At 42.1% G+C, this 20,908-nt stretch overlaps 1 protein-coding gene across 2 annotated transcripts in view; it reads left to right on the top strand.

Annotated features, from left to right (window-relative positions):
• Positions 1-20,908, top strand: part of SETD7 (SET domain containing 7, histone lysine methyltransferase) — a 51,322-nt gene that overhangs the window by 13,787 nt on the left and 16,627 nt on the right. For both annotated transcript variants that reach the window (XM_043603953.1, XM_043603949.1), the window contains exons 4-6: positions 8,236-8,437; positions 13,055-13,244; positions 18,970-19,051. In XM_043603953.1, the coding sequence (XP_043459888.1) occupies positions 8,236-8,437; positions 13,055-13,244; positions 18,970-19,051 (474 nt within the window). The remainder of the gene's footprint in view (positions 1-8,235; positions 8,438-13,054; positions 13,245-18,969; positions 19,052-20,908) is intronic.

Here is a 20,908-nt window from a genome sequence, read left to right on the forward strand (position 1 = left end):
TTCAGGGAAACTGGAGCTGGAATGGACTTCTGCAGTCATGTATTGCAGCCTCCCACACAAGGCAAAAGTCCCTTCTATGTTCCTGATAGTCATCCAGCTTTTGCTGGAACCGGGCTCAACAAATACATTCATCTGTATTGTAATGAACTGTGCTGATGAAAGCAACAATTCCTGTGACATACAGGAAGCAAGGGAGTGGAAAAGACATGGAGAACTTTGATACCATTTGTTCCACTTTGGACACGTTCCCTTCATAACAACCTGTGAAGTAGGCTTTATAATCCTATTTTACATGTGAAGAAACTAAGGCACAGAGAGGTTAAATAACTTGTCCAAGGCCACCTTAGTCAGTAGGAGCTGCAGCTGAGATTCAGGCCAAGGTGAGTTGACTCCAGAGCCTTCCTCTTCTCACTGCACCTACCAGTCTCTTCTAACGAGAAGCAAGGAAATAGCTCTGACCCTGACTGCCTTTCTTTCTTGCGTTAAGTTTACTTGAGGTCACTCATTAGCAGTAATTGTGACAAGTTCAGAGCCCTGGGGCGAATGTATTTACTTTCTCAGAGGAGTTTGAACAGCCTTGGTAGGAGCTTGGCAGATGATGGAAAGTTTACTTGAAGAATCAACCCACAAGAGCTCTGATCTAGTGAACTTGTTTCCTCATTTATAAAGTGGGGATAATGATACCTACTTCTCCAAGTTGTAAAGATTGAATGAGAAAACCTGTAAAGACCTTGCAGAGTGGAGACTCCCTATGAGCTAATGCATGAGAAAACATGGATTTCTTTTTGTTTACTCTGTATCTGCATTTTTCCAGTTTTATGGAGATATTATGGACATATGATATATGTAAGTGTGAGTGTACAACATGATGATATGACACATTTGTATTGTAAAATGATTACCACATTCAGGTTAGTTAATACTTCCATCCACTCATATAATTACCTTTGTTTTTATTGTGATAATATTTACTTACTTATTTTTAATGTTTATTTATTTTTGAGAGAGAGAGAGAGAGAGAGAGAGCTGAGGAGCGTCAGAGAGAGAGGGAGACAGAATCGGAAGCAGGCTCCAGGCTCCAAGCTGTCAGCACAGAGCCCGACACAGGGCTCGAACTCAGGAACTGTGAGAAGTCAAAGTCAGATGCTCAACTGACAGAGTCAGCCAGGCACCCCGACTGTGATACGGTTTAAAATCTACTGTCTTAACTTTCAAGTATATAGTATGGTATTGTTCATTATCGTCATCATGCTGTACATTAGATCCTCAGAATTTATTCATCTTATAGCTTGAAGTTTGTCTCCTTTGACCAACAACAGCTCCTCATCTCCCCCTCCCTGAGCCCCTGGCAACTGCCCCTCTATTGTCTGTCTTCATGAGTGAGGCCCTTTGAGATTCCACATGTAAGTGAGGACACACAACATTTGTCTTTGTCTGACTCATTTCACTTAGCATAATGCCCTCAAGATCAAGGATGGATTCTTATTTTTATTGTCTTTTATTATTGCTGTTACTATTATTTGTTGATAACAGTGGCTAGCAGAGTTTCCTTAGGATTTATTTTTAGGGAGCAAAACTAAATTTCACTAATTGCTCTTCAGAAATGCTACTGTCAGGGGTGCCTGGGTGACTCAGTCAGTTAAGCATCCTACTTCGGTTCAGGTCATGATCGCACGGTCTATGAGTTTGAGCCCCACATCGGGCTCTGTGCTGACATCTCAGAGCCTGGAGCCTGCTTTGGATTCTATGTCTCCCTCTCTCTCTGCCCCTCCTCCACTCGTTCTCTCTCTCTCTCTCTCTCTCTCTCTCTCTCTCTCTCTAAACAAACAAAAATAAAGTTAAAAAATGTTACTGTCGGGGCGCCTGGGTGGCGCAGTCGGTTAAGCGTCCGACTTCAGCTCAGGTCACGATCTCGCGGTCCGTGAGTTCGAGCCCCGCGTCAGTCTCTGGGCTGATGGCTCGGAGCCTGGAGCCTGTTTCTGACTCTGTGTCTCCCTCTCTCTCTCTGCCCCTCCCCCGTTCATGCTCTGTCTCTCTCTGTCCCAAAAATAAATAAACGTTGAAAAAAAAATTAAAAAAAAAAAAAATGTTACTGTCATTTTGAGCCTTTATAATAATCAGATACGACAGACTCACAGATCTATTAAAGGATAGAAGAAAACTTTAAAGACACACAACACATTCTCTTACCTGGAAGCATGATAGTGTTCCATTCAGCTTGCATATCACACCTTAGAAGAAATTGAAGTTTCTCGCAGATACAGCCCTAGTAGATGGCTTGGGTTTGTTGTTGATGTTCTTCTTATCTTTACTTAGTTTTCAACATTTTAAGAGATAATATGTAATATAATGCTGTATGTCAATTATGTCAGACTTCTAAAAATATATAATATATATTGTCATATAAAACGATTGCTGAAACAATGTTTTAATGCTAAGAGTCACAATTTAATTTGGTTAGAAGTGAGAATTTAAAGTAGAATTATGATTCATTTAAAATTTCTCTCTTGGTTCTTTTTTTTTAAATTTTAGTTTTTGGTAAAAAAATTTTTTTAATGTTTTTATTTATTTTTGAGACAGAGAGAGACAGCATGAGCAGGGGAGGGGCAGAGAGAGAGGGAGATGCAGAATCTGAAAGAGACTCCAGGCTCTGAGCTGTCAGCACAGAGCACGACGCGGGGCTCAAACTCGTGGAGTATGAGATCATGACCTGAGCTGAAGTCAGACGCTCAACCAACTGAGCCACCCAGGCGCCCCCCTACTTTTTTTTTTAAGTAGGCTTCATGCCCAGCACTGAGCCCAACGCCAGGCTAGAACTCAACGACCCTGAGTTCAAGACCCTGAAATCAAGAGTCAGAAGCTTAACTGAGCCACCCAGGCACCCCCACCCGTCTTGGTTCTATATTATTATAGCTGACCAAAGGAAGGGAGCACAGTGGAGGACGGAACAGAGAATGGAAAGCCCAAAACATTCTAGCCTCCAGAATACCAAGGAAAAGCCAAAGCTGTCAAGTCTCCTAAAAGCACTTTTTGTATTCAGTGTTAAAGAAATTTTTAACATGATAATACAGTAATATTTGAATAAAATGCAGATGTGCAGGGCACCTGGGTGGCTCAGTCAGTTAAGTATCCAACTCTTCATTTCAGCTCAGGTCATGATCTCACCGTTCGTGAGATGGAGACCCCTGTGGGGCTCTGCACTGACAGCACGGAGCTTGCTTGAGATTCTCTCTCTCTCTCTCTCTCTCTCTCTCTCTCTGCTTCTCCCCCCAAAATAAATAAATAAATACTAAAAAATAAAATGCAGATGTGTCATTCTAGATAAATAATTATAAAAGTTCCCCATTTCTTTTAAGTTAGTTTTTGTAATTTATTACCAGAAATTTAAGTATGAGAGCTTTGACAAAATAGGTAAAAATGGTCTGTGTGTATATGTAGGGAAAGAAACTTAATTAAAATTGATGTTTCAATTTCCCCACATTTCTGGTTACTTGATTCAGATGCTGGTGCCAGAAAAATCTAAATCAAAAGACCATTTTTGTAGTTTAACATACCAAAGTAACTGCCAATGTGTTGAAAGAGACTTTAAGAAAATGCAAGTCAAGAACATTGTATTCAGTATGTTCCCATTTTTATTGAAACAGCCACAACAAAGGTGGGAAAGTACATGATATATACATAGGGGGAAAAAATCTTAAGTGGTACATGCCAAATTGAGAAAGAGTAGTGGGAATTTCTACTTTCTACATCTTTGTAGTGCTGGGGTTTTTGGTTGTGGTTGTTGTTGTTGTTGTTGTTGTTTGTTTTGCAATGAATACACGTTACTTTTTTCACTTAAAGGAGCATTTATTCCATCCTGCCATGCAATGGATCACTCATAAATTATTGCAGATAGAGGAATCTTTCTTGCTTGTTTTTTTTTTTAATTTTTTTAATGTTTATTTATTTTGAAGGGAAGAGAGACAAAGTATGAGCCGGGGAGGGGCAGAGAGAGAGAGGGAGAATCAGAATCCAAAGCAGCCCCATGTGGGGCTTGAACTCATGAGCGGTGAGATCATGACCTGAGCCAAAGTCGGATGCTTAACCAGCTGAGCCACCCAGGCACCCCTTTTTCTTGCTTGCTTTTAAAGTACATTTAAAGCAGTTTTATACATTTCTTTGACTATTCTAGTATCTCATGATTATTTCCCCGATGCTGTTTTAAGCCTGGTTTCTCAGTAGAAAGCTCACCATCAAACCCATGAATGTGCATGTTTAATAATAATAGTTATTATTTATTTGAGCAGTCCCTATGTCCCAGATGATCTTCTAAACTCTTGATAGATGTTAACCCATTTAATTCTTATAGTAGCTGCAGTTGACAAGTGAAGAAATGAAGCACAGAGTTTCAGAAACTTTCCTAACTTGCAGACTGTATGCCTGTATACTGCATATAAAGAATACTCCCTGCACTTGAGTAACATTGTTACTCTTGTTATGTTTCCTCTCCATCTTCTCAAAGCAAAATTAGCCCAGTTTCCATTTCCATTCTTTCATTTAGAAAATAACCACTTGAAGACAGGCTGTGTCCATAGGTTAGGGCTGGGATGCTTGGATGGATAATGCCTAATTTGTTCCTATAAAAGGTTTTACAATCTAGAGAAATATGACACGTAAGTTGGCCATCATTAAAGACATGGACAGTCCTGTGATGGTTCATGATGTGGCTCCAGTGAGAAAGATGGACCATGGCTGCAGAGGTCAAGGTACACTGGGGGAAGTAGGGCTCCATGCAGAGAGTGGGTAGGATCTGGGTAAACCAGGATTAGCAGACTTCCTCCAAAATGCAACTCTCAATCCAATTTCCACAAGAAGGATTAGAAAGCTACTTCTCAAGTATTCTCAGAGAGCAACAATTTAGCTGCCACAAAACAGTGCCATTTTTTCAGTTTATTTCTTTTTTAAATAGAAAAATGCCAGAGGCTTGAGAAGACTCATTTTTATCCCAAGGTTATTTCTGTTTTGAATGAAAAACCAGAAAATGTGGCCCACAACTTTTTTCCTGGATGTGTCGTCCGGGATTTATAATGTTTGGTTATAAGGGTGCCTGGGTGGCTTAGTCGGTTAAGCGTCCAACTTTGGCTCAGGTCATGAACTCTGGGTTCATGAGTTTGAGCCCTGTGTCGAGCTCTGTGTTGACAGCTCAGAGCCTGGAGCCTGCTTCAGGTTCTGTCTCTCTCTCTCTTTCTCTCTCTCTTTCTTTCTCTCTGCCCCTCCCCCACTCTCTCTCTGTCTCTCTGTCATTCTCTCAAAAGTAAATAAACATTAAAAAAATTAAAACAAAAAAGTGTTTGGTTACATATATTTTACAGGAAGAAGCAAGCATCACATGGTATGGAAGCTAAGATATAAAGAGGTGTGCTTGGGACCAGCGAATAAACCAGTGTGAGTGACGACTATAGAACAGGAGTCAGCAAACGTTTTCTGTATAGGGTGAGATGGTAAATATTTTAGGCTTTAGGGACCGTATCCAGTCTCTGGTGCAACTCTGCAACTCTGCTGTTATAATATGAAAACAACCACAGAGGACACGGAAAGGAATGTGCGAGGCTGTGTTGCAATAAAACTGCATTTACACAAACAGGCAGCAGACCATGGCTTGCCAGCATCCCCTGGAAGAAGAAGTTAGAATGGCAGAACCTTTCACACCAGACTAAGAAGCTTTTATTTTCTTTCCTCGGTGACAGAGGATTTCAAAGCCTTGTCATTTTTATGGCCCTAGAGAACCCAGTTCATGTGATAACATGCCCCTTTTGTCATCAGATTTCATCCAAGCTATCATACAAATTTGCTAAGGGGGCTAAGCTGTTTCTTTCAAGCAGGTGCTGAAAAAGAACGCAGTAAGTTTGCTCTCCGGTGCCTTAAGAATTTGCATTTGTGGGGGCACCTGGGTGGCTTGGTTGGTTAAGCATCCGACTTGGGCTCAGGTCATGATCTCAAGGTCCGTGGGTTCAAGCCCTGCATCAGGCGCTGTGCTGACAGTTCGGAACCTAGAGACTGCTTCAAATTCCGTGTCTCTTCTCTCTCTGCCCCTCCCCAACTTGCACTCTGTCTCTCTCTGTCTCTCAAATATAAATAAACATTAAAATTTTTTTTAAAAAAGAATTTGCATTTGTGCAGCTTTGTCAGTCGGGCTAAGAGGGAAATAGCTGTTTGTTTTGGTGCTATGATACTAACGAGGACAGGCTCCATGGTAAGAGGATAGGACAAACTCCTGGGGATGGTTACGGGGAAGTATGTGCAAGTCCATTTTATTGTTTCAGGGATTTGCAAGACCCATGCCATGTAGATTTGATCTTCAACCTGAGAAATACTGGCAGACTCGTCTGTGGGGATAATTCTGCTCAAACACACACAGGAACGTTTTGAATGCTCCCTGAGAATCTAGTCAATAGGGTTCCCAGGTTTAGCAAATAACAATCCACAGCACCCAGTTAAAACAGCATTTCAGATAAGCAACGAGAAATATTTTAGGATAACTGTGTTCCCTTCAATATTAGGGACCTATTTAAACTACAAAAACTATCTGTTGTCTTTCTGAAATTCAAACCTAACTGAGCATCCTATATTTTATCCGCCCATCCTAACTGTGAAGATAGATGATGAAGTTGTTTTTCGCACCATCTACTGCATCATTGCGTCCGTTGATTTAGCTATCTTTCGACAGGGTTGTTGTTATTTTTGTTTGTATTTATTTACCTATTTTTTGGCTGTTGGGGGAGTCTAATGACGGTCGAATCTCATTAGTTCCAACCTCACTGATACAGAATTGTGATTACTTATGCAAGGGCTATGCTAAAGTGCACTTCATTCTCTTCATGAATTTACTCTGCCTGTTTATCACTGGTAGTACAAACAAAACTGAAAGAGAACTATTTATCTCCTCGGGAGACTACTGATAGTGTAATTACAGTGCGATCAGGGGCTACTGTGTTGTTTAGACTGTGCTTTTCATTTAATAATTACAGCTCACTCTGTCATTCAGTAAGCAAGACAAGACCTTACCAGGCACAGTCAGGTGCGACCACCTTAGTCCTCACGGCACCTTTGCGTCCCATCTGTCCCCACTACACAGTGTGTGCCTGCCGGCCTCTCCTGTTTGTTTATTTTGTTCATCATGCTCTCTAGAACCTCCCACAATGCTCGCTACTTAGAAGGCACCCTATAAATGGTTGTTGGTTGAATTGGTGAATGAACACTATCTGCAGGTACTAAAACAAACTGTCTTTGTTGCTAGTAAACATCTTACATTTTAAATTTTAAAACTTATTTGAGCTGGTCTTTCCCTTATTCCAAATTGCTGTACATAAAGGGAGTTTTTGGTGAAGTTAGTTTCCTTGCATAATGACCTTTGAGAGGCTGAAAACATACTGAAATTCCAAAAGTGTTTTATGAGGAGTGATGGAGAAGTTATTGTAATATCACCATGAGCACCCCCGTGAGCTTGCTTCTGTTCTAGAAGTATGGGTCTCGACACTGTCGGGCTACTAATGATATTAGCAAGGCTCAGCCTGCAGTCTTCCTCACTTGCCCCCATTTGCCCTGATCAGGCGCACACACACATGCACACGCACACATGCACACGCACACACGCATGCATTTACTTAAGTAAATTCCCATATATCACCCAAAGAAATGGAAGGGGTTCTTTGATTGGCTACCAATTATGATTGTCACCCATAAGTAATACATTTAATGACTTAAACAAACACATAGACATTTACATTCTAAACCACTTTCGTATTATTAGATACTTACATGTACAAGCAATCTAAAAGAGCTTGAGAACTACCAGTGAGGTCTGGACCCCTCTTGAGGGAGTTAAGCATCAATGGTTTATGTGTGATATGCCACCATTTCTATTGCCCGGTATGGGTCGGCATCTTAGCCCTGAAACGTATTCAGATGAAGCTTGTTCTCAGCTTCCACCTGTACCTTTGTTCTTCTCTATTTCTGCAAGCAGAGAAAAAGGATTAATAGGAACCAGGAAGTTAAGAAGTAGATCTCTCTCTGTCTCTAATGCTACCTGTATCTCGGGAGTGTTTTTCCCAGCGATCTAGGGAATTCAGGAGATGGGCTGAATACAGGTCAGCATCAAACCAGAGCTGGGCATGCAGTGCCTTTCATGTGGTCCTTTCTTTTCAGAGAGCACAGTCATGATCTGACCATTCCCTTTTGTTCTCCCTTCTCTCACAGCACCCTGGAGGGATATTATGTGGACGATGCCCTACAGGGCCAGGGCGTGTACACTTACGAGGACGGAGGCGTTCTCCAGGGCACGTATGTAGACGGAGAGTTGAATGGTCCCGCCCAGGAGTACGACACGGATGGGAGACTGATCTTCAAGGGGCAATACAAAGATAACATTCGGCATGGAGTCTGCTGGATATACTACCCAGTAAGCCTGGTGACTGTTCATTTTGCTGGAATGTAACATGTTTCAAGCCGATGCTTTGACTCCTCACAATGAGGAGTAACATGTACTCTCTATGTTAGAAAATATCAATCTGTGAAATTTGAGACTCACGGGAGCTGAAGCCACCAGCTTACAAGGTGTGCCCCTCACTGTTACTCACTGTCCACTTAGATTGTTGATCTTAGCAACTACTATTCGTTCCTCTTCAGTGGTGTTTTGGAAAGGAAAGAATAGTCGTGATTCAAACAAATCAATCGGGACAAAGTGGCTTTATTGTACCACTAATAAAGACCAAAAAAAAATGCATGCTTATTAAAAATAGTCTTCTGATATACAGAAAGAGATGGAATATTTCATTGTTGCACTTCATTCTGGTTCTCATACAGGAGACTGATCCAGCAATCTCCCATCTTTTGGGACTTACCGCACTGTTATTACTTGATTGTACAACCCTACTCCCTACTTTATAAGTGACTTATGGCTTATGTTGTTTAAATTAAGGTGATTAAAGTTAACTTGCCTTTGAGTACGTGGTAATATTTCCCAATATTTCTAGGGTTTACTGGAGCAAAAAGATGTGGCAAAACTCATTGGGTTGGGAATTAGTGCTCTAATTGTTGTTTGCATTTCAAATATCCCATCTGTTATTAGTTAATTTCCAGAAAATGTGTCAGAAAATAGACCTTAGAAAATATTTTATCTGAAATTTTATTTTGTCCAGGGCACCTGACTGGTTCAGTGAGTAGAGCATGTGACTCTTGATCTTGGGATCATGAGTTCAAGCCCCATGTTGGGCAAAGAGCTTACTTAACATCATCATCATCATCATCATCATCATCATCATCATAATATTTAATTTTGTCCAGAGCTTAAGTCAAAATACAATTTTTCTTACTCTGAGACCTATCTTCTTATGATTAAAAAGAAAAAAAAAAAAGATCTATTACAGGTATAACAAGAAAAATAGCTCCCAGCTAAATCTACTTACACATTATTGTTCTTTAAAAATAAGTTATACTCGGGGTGCCTGGCTGGCTCAGTTGGTGGAGTGTATGACTTTTGATCTCAGGGTTGTAAATTTGAGCCCCACATTAGGTGGGACGCCTGGGTGGCTCAGTCCGTTAAGTGGTCGACTTCGGCTCAGGTCATGATCTCAGTGTGAGGGTTCAAGCCCTGTGCCAGGCTCTGTGCTGACAGCTCAGAGCCTGGAGCCTGCTTCGGATTCTAGGTCTCCCTCTCTCTCTATGCCCCTCCCCGTTCGTGCTCTGTCTCTGTCTCTGTCTCTCTCTCTCAAAAAAATTAAATAAAAATTAAAAAACAATTTTTTAAAAATAAAATTTTAAAGGGGCGACTGGGAGGCTCAGTCGATTGAGCGTCTGACTCTTGATGTCAGTTCAGGTCATGATCTTGCGGTTTGTGGCATTTAGTCCCGTCAGGCTCTGTGCTGACAGCGCGGAGCCTGCTTGGGATTCTCTCTCTCCCCCTGTCTCTGCCCCTCCCTCGCTGTCTCTCTCTCAAAATCAACAAATAAACTTTAAAAATAAATAAATAAGTAAAATATTTTTTTAAAAGTTCTACTCTAGGAGCAGGGCAGAAGGAAAGAGTACCACAAAAGATCTTTTAAATAATTGCCCAGACGTTTAACCTATCTTCTTAGTAGGCTCTGCAATAGATCAAAAGTCCTTTCAGTCACTGCCTACAGGGCAAGCAGGAAGAGGGAAGTGGTGCAGGGTCTTAACCAGCTTAGGAAGACAGAGAGTTTTGTTGTTTCAGGAGTAGGCCGATTGAGCATCTTGCCGCCTGGCGCTGGGGATCTGCCGATGCGACAGTAAATCATGGAGTCAGGGAAAGCGGAACTCTGTGCGTGCAGTTGGGTATAGGGAAGAGGCAAAATAGGGATTACCAGATCCTCCTCCTACTTGTCATCTTACTTGTGACTAGGATCAATTAAAGTCTCTAGAGGAGATCACCTTTTGTATGAATCAGCCTGCTGTATTAATTATTATCTTATTAAATACCCAGAGAACACTCTGCCTTAGGAAAGAAGCACTGGGGAGTTATAAGCTTTCAAAATTAACCTGGGATAACACTTGCTTTATATACGGTATCTGTTGGCAGTGGAGAGGGCTAATGACATCCCTCTTCTCTCTGAATTCAGAATCCACTAAGAAATAGACCTAGGTGTCAGAGATCAAAAGGTCGGTTTTATTATGACCGTGTTGGGTCAGAGACGTGCTGTGGACCCAAAGTCAGAATGCACTTCAATTCCTTCTCCCTCTGAACGGAACAGTTGGACCAGCTGCAGATAGAGCTCTGGGAAGTCACGGGTCTCCCCAGGGAAGGAGGGCCTGCCCGGGGGAGCTTCCCCAAGGAAAGGGCAGGAATAGAGAGGGGTGCAGGTGCAGCCTGAGGGCACGGACAGCTTCCAGGACAGGACCTCTGGGGGCAGCAGGCTTTGCCCTGTCACCTCCACCTAATAGATGGGTGGCGGTGGCTGTCAGACCCCGCCTTCTCGCTGCTCAAATGAGTGATTCCTTCTCCCTGAAGGGGAGCCTCCTAGCAAAGGAGAGAAGGCAGCAGCTTCCTCCCCAGCACTCCCTGACACAGCAGGCAGACACCTGTTTTGTGATATGGGGTCAAAGCAGAAACAAGGGGAGGAAAAAAGAATGGCTCCCCTTAGAGTATTTATAAGCTTACTCTCAGGACAGCTTATTTCTTTCAGAATTTTACCTTGGAACAGTGACGTCATTTTCAGTTAAAAGTGTTTACGTCCTGTTGGAAATAAAAGAACCTCTGCTTTATCATACTAGACAGAGAAATTCACCACCACCACCCCCAAACCAGAAGTTTAGAGTATTAAGGGAGAAAAATCTGAGACCCTAGAAAGACAGAATTCTGTACAAATAACTGGTAACGTTGGCTTACATTAGTTACAGCATATGAGAAGCAGAAACGCCCTAACACCGTTCTGCTCAGTAATCACCCCTGAAAGCCTGAAGGCAGATCTTGCAGGAAGTATCATCCCCGTTTATGCTGGGTTATTAAGAATTAACTCTGGGAGGAGAAAGAGCAATAATATAGCTCTAATGCGCTTTCTGTCCATGAAAAATGCTGCCAAGTATTTTTCTTTTTATGAAAGTGCTGTGATTCGTTTTTAAATTTATAAAGTCTTTTCTCCAAAGAGCAATCAGACTATGGAGAACTATAGAAATCACGTACCTGATGCTATTTATTCCTGCTGTCTCTCTGTAAGCAGCCGTTGGGATCGCTCAGAAGTCATCCTGTACTACTGTCTTTGAGTAGCTGTTTCTAGAACCTTTGAGTTGGAGAAGTAACCAAGCGTTTAGAATATGTCATGGCACTACTCTTGTTACATCAAACCCAAAGAGGTCCCAGATTTTCAAAGTTATACCGTAAAGACCTTCCGCATGGGCAGTAAAAAAGGAAACATTTCTTGTAGTCTAGATTCAGTTATTTTTTGATTAGTTATTAGATTATTTTTTGGTATCCCAGTTCAATTCAAAAAGTATTTGTGGGTCACCTACTCTGTCCCTAGCGTTTACCAGGCTACAGAATTGTATGATAGCCTCTGCTCTGAAGTATTTAATGACCTTTAGGAATGAAAGCAAGTGACAGTTAAACAGGAAGCACAGCTGGCTTCTCTCCTGGAAGGAGGCAGAAGGGAACAGTAAATAAAGAAAAGTGGGAAGAAAGTGGTGGTGGGGGAGGGAATAGAATTCAGTTGATTTTTTTTTTTCACTTTTCCTTCTAATGCCATAAAAAGTGGTGGTATAGGATTCTTAGAAAGGCAGTGTCCAGAAGTCCTTTTTTTGTCTGTTAGAAAATGCAGGGGCACCTGGGTGGCTCAGTGGGTCGGTTAAGCATCTGACTTCAGGTCATGATCTCACAGTTCATGGGTTCACGCCCCACGTCAGGCTCCCTGCTGTCAGTCAGCACCGAGCCTGGAGCCTGCTTTTCAGATCCTCTGTCCCCATGGCTCTCTGCCCCTCCCCCACTCACACTCTCTCTCTTTCCCTCTCAAAAGTAAACATTTAAAAAAAGAAACTGCAGACAACTCTCTTTACTCATGTACACTAAATTAATTCTTAAACAAATCTGAACTAAAGATTTTTTTAATGGACCAGAAATCCAAAATGCCACATAGAGAAGTGAAATGGTATGAATAGTGAGTAAAACCATCTTGCCACAGTTCCTCATCACATTTGGTATCGGCCCAAAGTAACACTTACTGTTACATTTCCTTTAAATGTTTGTAACTAATATTACAAATACAACGTATGTTCTTCTTCAAAAACAAGCCAAGAGAGAGTGTCAGTAACTTGTGACCACTGCAAAGTGCAGCTTGGTCTCTGACTCCCTAAATCAGACTTTCTGTGCTTCTCTGCATATAACCTCTAGCCGTTTTATTTGTATGGGGTTGGATGAGAAAGTAAGTATGCATCAGGTTTTTCTCTGAGTTCTTAAGCTGTTACGTTACTGCTATCCATGAAGGGAGTGCACAAGAAAAATTTCTTGAAGTCGTGCCGTGTGGATAAATACTATATATAATATTTTCTGGCTTTTGGCTTCTCCCATCAGGATGGAGGCAGCCTTGTGGGAGAAGTAAATGAAGACGGGGAGATGACAGGCGAGAAGATAGCGTATGTGTACCCTGACGAGAGGACCGCACTTTATGGAAAATTCATCGATGGAGAGATGATAGAGGGAAAGCTGGCTACCCTTATGTCCACTGAAGAAGGAAGGCCTCACTTTGAACTGATGCCTGGAAGTAAGTTGGATCTGCTTCAGAAGCATGCTCTAATTCCAAAGCAGGTTGTTAGGGCATAATTGAGAGAAGTTAATTTCCTTGTCTAGTCCACTTTAATCATGCATTAGTCAGCTTTGCTGCATAACAAACACCTTAACATCTCAAATACAGGTGATAAGCTGTACTCCAGCTGGTCTGGGGTGGGCTGGGCTGGGCATGGCTGGACTTGAGGCTTCTTATTGTATTGTGTCTTACCGGTCTTAATTCTGGGGCCATCTGAAGGGATGTTGGTGGCCTGGGTCAAGATTTTCCCAAGTGGGTCACAAGAAGTCAGAGCATGAGCAGACACCTATGCTGCCTCTGAAAGCTTGGCTTGGAATTGACATAATTTCACCCACTTTTCATTGGTCAAAGCAAATCACATAGTCAAGCCAAACATCAATGAGACGGGGAAATATGTATTTCAGTAGCAGATGCTAAAAGTCACATGACAAGAATATAGCTATATAATAATACAGGGAAGAATTGAAGAAATGATGGCAGTAATTCCATGAATTTCAAAAGATTAGTATATCTCAGAAGAAACTGAAATACAGTTCAATGATATTAAAGAATCAAATTAGGTAGATCTCCAGGTTGTACAGATTGTAAAGCTGATTCAGCCCGAGCTCTGATTGGAAAGGATAAATGCATAGTGGCATCTTCACAGGACACATACTGGACACATGAGTGAGCCCAGTGGAATCATATTAGAAAAAAATCCTATTTCCTTTTAGTTTTTTTAATTTTATTTTTATTTTCATTTTATTTATTTATTTTTTTGTTTGTTTATTTTTTTGAGAGAGAGAGAGCTTGAGCAGGGGAGGGGCAGAGAGAGAGAGAGACAGAGAATCCTAAGCAGGCTCCACATCCATTGCAGAGCCGTAGGCAGGGTTCCATCTCGCAACTGTGAGACCATGACCTGAGCCAGAATCAAGAGTCGGGCGCTTAACTGACTGAGCCACCCATGTGCCCTCCCCCCATTTCCATATAGAAGTACAATACGGCATACTAAATGTTTTTTTCTGCGTATAAAATTATTTATTGTAGAAAGTCTGGGGGAAAAAAACAAAAAAAGAAGCTGTTTATATTGGTCTGATTCCTTGAAAACAATATATGTGTGTATTTCCAATCTAAGTTAGGTTCTAAGAAGAAAAAAGTAAAAAAGATAATAAATCTAGGCACTCACATTCCTAAATAATACTTAGCTATTTGTGATCTGAAGGAGAATCTCCAGAGGAGAATGTCCAAAAATGGGAAATCTAGCATTTATAACTTGAATTGTTTTAAATGTCTCAGTTTTTATTTTTTTTAAGTTAAAAATTGAGGCAGCTTAAATGTGATGTGGGATTCTGGGTTGGATCCTGGAAGAGAAAGAGGGCATTAGTGGAAAAACTGGTGAAATCTGAATAAAGTCTGAAGTTTAGTTAATAGTAATAGTAAACCAACAATAGCTATGTTGGTTTCTTCATTTTGACAATCATACCATGCGACATAAGAAGTTAACATTATGAGATGGGCGCCTGGGTGGCTCAGTGGATTCAGTGACTGACTCTTGATTTTGGCTCAGGTCATGATCTCACGGTTCGTGAGTTCGAGCCCAAGTCAGGCTCCGCTCTGATGGAGTGGAGCCTGCTTGGAATTCTGTTTTTCTCCCCTCTCTTTGCCTCTCTCTCTCTCTCTCTCAAAATAAATACATAAACATTAAAAAAGAAGAAGTAGAAGAAGTTAACATTGGGAGAAACCATGAGGGATATTGGGGAATCTCTGTGCTATTTTTGCAACTTTTCTATAAATTTTCAATCCTCCCCAAATGAAGTTGTTTTCATTTTAAGTGAAACGGTAATCTTTGCACTTCAGATTCTCATATCTGTGCTCTTCACATGTGTTCTGAAAGGAGACAGTGCCACAGTCTTTAGAAATGAAGGGACCTGGGCCAGGGGAGGATCCCCAAATGGTGATGCCAATTTTAAAACTTCACAGGTGGCAGCGTGTTTTAGTGGCAAGAGCCTTGAACTTTGGAGTCACCTCATTTAAGTTTCAGCTTCAGCATTTGCCACAGTGTGGTCTCGGGCAAGTTCTTTATCCCTTCGGAAACCGTTTCTTCATTATAAAAGACAGGTGCTGGCAGCGACTGTAAAAACACCACAATGAAAGTTATTGTTATTATTACCTTCTTCTTAGTATAAGTAAGAAGCAGATTTTGGGAAGTGAGGGTAATAGTTCTCAAAGGGTATTTTTTTTTTTTTTTTAGAACTCCTGGTTGTAAATGATGAACACCCTTTTCATTATAAGGCCACAGTAAAGGTCGGGAGGAGGGGCATAACTGGTGAGATTCTGGCAGGCCTGTTAATTTAAGGATACATTGAGCAATTTGAGTTTCACAAAGGTCAAGAAGCATGGCTGCTTTGGGTGACTGACAGGACACAGGTCTTCAGTGTTCTGCACCTCTCCCCACCGCACTCCCCCAGCCCCTCTCGTTACTGTCAGTGAGCTGCGGACTAACCTACAGATGAGGTCTGACAGGGCCATGCTGCCATTTGGTCCACCATGGGGAGGAGGAAAACGTAATGCAAACACCTCACACAAAGTACTCCCAACCTACCTCCCTCCCCCCCCCCCCCCACCGACCTCTCCCACCACACCCTTTCTCTTTATGCTTTTGTAACCACAAACTGCTTCTATCTTTATTTACTTAGAGCACATGTCAGAGAGGGGCAGAGGGAGAGAGAGAATCTTAAGCAAGCCCGGTGCCCAGAGCAGGGCTCAATTCCACGACCCTGGGATCATGACCTGAGCTGAAATCAATAGTCAGCCACTCAACTGACTGAGCCACCCAGGGGCTCCCCATAAATTGCTTCTAGTTCTCCACTTACCATGCGCTGATTTCTTCGTTATGCCTCAGGCGGGATTTTCTTCTTGCCTTGTCTCTTCACCTCTCGACAAAGGAACTCCTTTCTCTGTTAATTCCCATTCTGTCTTTAAGGCTTGGCTCACCTCGTAGAATTAGTGACTGTCAAGTGAATGAATGAATTCTGGTCAAAGGACATAGTATAAACTATAGAGGAGAGGAGTAAAACTAAAGATTGTGCTCCGTTTGCCTGGAGCAGATCTAGGAAAAACAGGAAGGGACATTAAGCTGGAAAAGACAGCATCGGCTCCTTGAAGAGCAGCTGGAGGTGTTTCTCCTCTTTGCACCTGCACGGTCCCTAACACAGTGCTTTACATGTAGTTGGCACTCTGTACGTTTGGGATGAAAGGTTTAGTGTAAAGAAGGGAGGTGGAGGTTCATAGATTTTCTGTGCAATACAACATGTATTTCACAGAAAAGTTTGGTTGAATTGTGTGGGTTGTTTCTTTTTAAACTAACTTCCTTTAATGGATTGTGCGTTGGTCCATTACCAGTTCGCTCCCAGATGCAATTCTTGTCCACATGTCCTGCTTTCATTGCAGGGGGCTTCTGCCGCTGGCAGGCTACGTTTCCTAGGGTCATGTGCATTGGCTTCTCTCTGGGTTTGGCCATCGGGAGGCACTGGCCAAGGGCATGGAGAGGAAAGGAATCGGGGAGAAGATCTCTCTGTGTCCAGCAGTGTCTCCAGCAGTGGCCTGTCTCCTGATTCCATCTCCCAACAGGAAGGTCCTGCATCAATCCAACTCTAGAACCCCAGGCACACCCTCTCCGCCTTTGTCCCTCTGGCTTAGGGCTGTATGGCTTCCAGTTCTTGCCAGTTTCTGGGCTCCTTACCTGCCCGTTTGGCTTCTCAGTTCTTCGGTGCTCTGTATAACCAGTTCCCTGAGTGAAATTCTCTCTTTGAAATACTCAAATGGTCTGTTTCCTAGCTAGACCTTGACTGATCCTGATTGCTTTTTAACTTTTAGTTTGAGACATTGATTTTGGATTTTGTGATTGTACAAAACAAAACAAAACTGAAAGAGGACCTAGTAACCACTGGTAACCACCAAGGAATTGCTTAATGGGACTATTTGTGATGTCTTAGTGCCTAAAAGAATTTACTTTACAGGACTAAGCCCATCGGTTCTGAAATGTGCTTCTTTACTTACTGTGCAGTAGAGTCTCGGATGTCTTCAGTGTGCTCTGGGAAGGCTCTCTGAGGTTGGTCCATTGCGGAGAACCAGTGTTAAATCTAGGACAGTTGTGTACCTTAGTTTCTGGAATAAATTACTGACTTGCTTCTGAACAACCTTAATAGGAATAAGATGACTGTGTTTTTGCTTTATCAAAAGCAGTTCTGTTCTTAATTCTGGTGAGGCTGGATGTTTATTTTTAGTGAAGGAGACAATTGCCAGGGCTGGGTGGTTGGAGTCTACAGACTGTGTCTACTGGGAAGAAAACCACGAGAAAATTTTAAAACCATCACTCAACCTGATCTGCCCAGAGAGATCTCAGAATTTCATGACAAAGCATTTTCTTGATTAAAAATTTTAATTGCACAAGCATTTTTTAAACCATTTGAATAAAGACAATTCAAAAGCAAAAATGGGATTTTAAGAAATACATACGATGGCTGTTCATTAAGACCTAAAAATGCAACTCAAAAGCAAATCTAAAAGCCATTCATTTATATTAGAGAATTTGGGGGCGCCTGGGTGACTCAGTTGGTTAAGTATTCAACTTCAGCTCAGGTCATGATCTCACAATTTGGGAGTTTGAGCCCCCTGTCGGGCTCTGTGGTGACGGTATGGAGCCTGCTTGGGATTCTGTCTCTCCCTCTCTCTGTGCCCTCCCCTGCTTGCTCACTCTCTCGCTCTCTCAAAATAAATAAACTTAAAAAATTTTTTTAATTATATTGAAGAATTTATTCCAGGTACTATGACTTTTATACACACACACACACACACACACACACACACACACACATATACGTATATGTACATACGTATATATATGTGTGTGTGTATATATATATACACGTGTATATATATATATATATATAATTTATCGTCAAATTGGCTTCCATACAACACCCAGTGCCCTCCTCCGTGCCCATCACCCACTTTCCCCTCTCCCCCATCCCCCATCAACCCTCAGTTTGTTCTCAGTATTTAAGAGTCTCTTACGGTTTGCCTCCTTTTCTGTAACTTTTTCCCCCCTTCCCCTCCCCCCGGTCTTCTGTTAAGTTTCTCAGGATCCACATATGAGTGAAAACATAGGGTATCTGTCTTTCTCTGCCTGACTTATTTCACTTGGCATAATACCCTCCAGTTCCATCCACGTTGCTACAAATGGCCAGATTTCATTCTTTCTCATTGCCAAGTAGTATTCCATTGTATATATAAACCACATCTTTATCTGTTTGTCAGTTGGTGGACATTTAGGCTCTTTCCATAATTTGGCTATTGTTGAAAGTGCTGCTGTAAACATTGGGGTACAAATGCCCCTATGCATCAGCACTCCTGTATCCCTTGGGTAAATTCCTAGCAGTGCTATTGCTGGGTCATAGGGTAGATCTATTTTTAATTTTTTGAGGAACCTCCACACTGTTTTCCAGAGCGGCTGCACCGGTTTGCATTCCCACCAACAGTGCAAGAGGGTTCCCGTTTCTCCACATCCTCTCCACCAAGTGCTATAACTTGAATAACACTTTTCATTATTTAACTCATTCTGTCCCATGAATACAGAGAGATGCTGTAAAAGTTCTTCCCTAACTCTGTAATCCCTGGATTGAGATTTTCGTTTGCTTTTCAGGTTCGGTGTACCACTTTGATAAATCGACTTCATCTTGCATTTCTACCAATGCTCTTCTTCCAGATCCATATGAATCAGAGAGGTAATTTTTTTTCCTTGTGGTTTTAATAGCCCTGTTTATAAGAGGTTAAATAGCCCTAGTGGGGGAACTAATCCTTCTTTGTGGCTCTCTGAAAAAAAGTTCATATATTGTGATGAAGAGTGTTTTTATGCTCATATAGACTCTGTCCCTGTGAGAGAGTTTCTCCACCCATAAAGCACAGAACAGCCATGTGTCAGTCCCAGAATGCAACTTCTACATATAGACAGCTGTTGGGCTAGGCAGCCAGCTATGCCCTACCCAGATGTCCCCTTTTTGAGGGCCCTGGTGCAATGAAAGCCACATGCCGGCCTCTAGAGCATTTCACCTTCTTTAAAGCTCTGTCTAGCCAAGGCAGGAACCAGAATGCCTCCTTTACTTAGCATAGCTGAGGGGATCTGGAACACAAGACAATTTCTTTATTCACTAAGGGAGAACAGGCATGAAAGAAAGACAACATAAGAAGCATAAAGACATTCCAGCTTATAAATGACAAGCTTCCGATTCTATAAGCTCATTCCCCAAGTGTCAAGTCTCATTCCATTTCATCTTCTCTAAACTCCAGTGCTCAGTTCTTGGTATGACTTGCTCTGGTATTCTCCCTGAGACGCTTGTCCCCTAGCAGCTGGCCTGCTCCTGAGTAAGAGTGCCATCTGCAGTTGGCCTTCTCTTTGCCTCACTCTTTTGTTAGCCTGGCTTGTAAAAGCACGACTCCCATTCACTTTTTGTTCTGGTCCCATCTGAAAAATGGGCCACTTCCTTGGTTTAACTGACAGGGCTCCCACCACAATGTCACAACGAATGAAAGGCCTCTTTCTTGATACAAAGCTGTGGTCCATTTACAAAGGGAAGGGTTTGGTCTCTTGTCTCTTGCCTACCGGAAACACAAAAGCGGGATAATCCTATGTATCCATCTTTTTTGTTACTTTCGTTGTGATGATGCTGTATAATGATACCCTCAAAACCTAACAGTGGTTTATGAATGCAGAAATGTCATGTTACACTCATGATTCTGTAGGTTAGCTGAGGTTCAGCCACTTTTGACCAGGCTCAACTTGGCTCAGCTGGATGAGGCTGGACTTCAGATTTCAAGTTGGGTTCAGGTCGGTTTCTCATGTCTGTATTCCAAGATGCAGGCTGAAGGAGCAGTGGCCTCCTGAAGCATCTTCTTCTGGTGGAGATGAATGGAAATCGCAGAAGACTGACAGATATTTGTCATCCTCTTAACACCTGGGCCCTGGCATGCAGTCCTCCTGCCCATGTTCCAGTAGCAAAGTAGAGCATACGGCCAAGCCCAGCATGGTCCCGGCAGGGGTACATGGCCTACCCACCGTGAAGGAGGCACCACAAGGTCACATGGCAAAGTAGCAGGATGTATAATTCTACCACAGGGAAGGAGTAAAGTTGGAAGCAATAATTTAGTCCTCTAGTCCATAAAATAAGCGTAAGACCCACGGAACAAAAATTAAAGATGAGCATTTCCACCAGAGTCATTAGATCACAGCACCCAAAGAACTGGAATGTTAGTTGTTCATGGGGCATGCACTCTCTTATTCAATCCAGTTCAATAATGATGAGTGCGTGCTGTTTTCCTGTAAACCAGGGATTGGCAAACTTTTTCTGTAAAGAGCCATATTGTAGGTCCCTACTGCAACTACTCAGTTCTGCCTTTGTAACGCTAAAGCAACAAGAGACAGCAAATAGGCGTGGCCACGTTCCATAAAACTGTATTTCCAAGAGTGGGCAGCTGCCAGATTTGACCCTTGGGCCATGGTTAGTGGACATGTTATAAACCCTTTTGTTGGGAAGTGCATATTGAATATGGTTTACTAACTGTCAGTGTTTCAAGTGAAAGATTCA

This window comes from Prionailurus bengalensis, chromosome B1, assembly GCF_016509475.1.
Source record: "Prionailurus bengalensis isolate Pbe53 chromosome B1, Fcat_Pben_1.1_paternal_pri, whole genome shotgun sequence".
Lineage (NCBI taxonomy): Eukaryota > Metazoa > Chordata > Mammalia > Carnivora > Felidae > Prionailurus > Prionailurus bengalensis.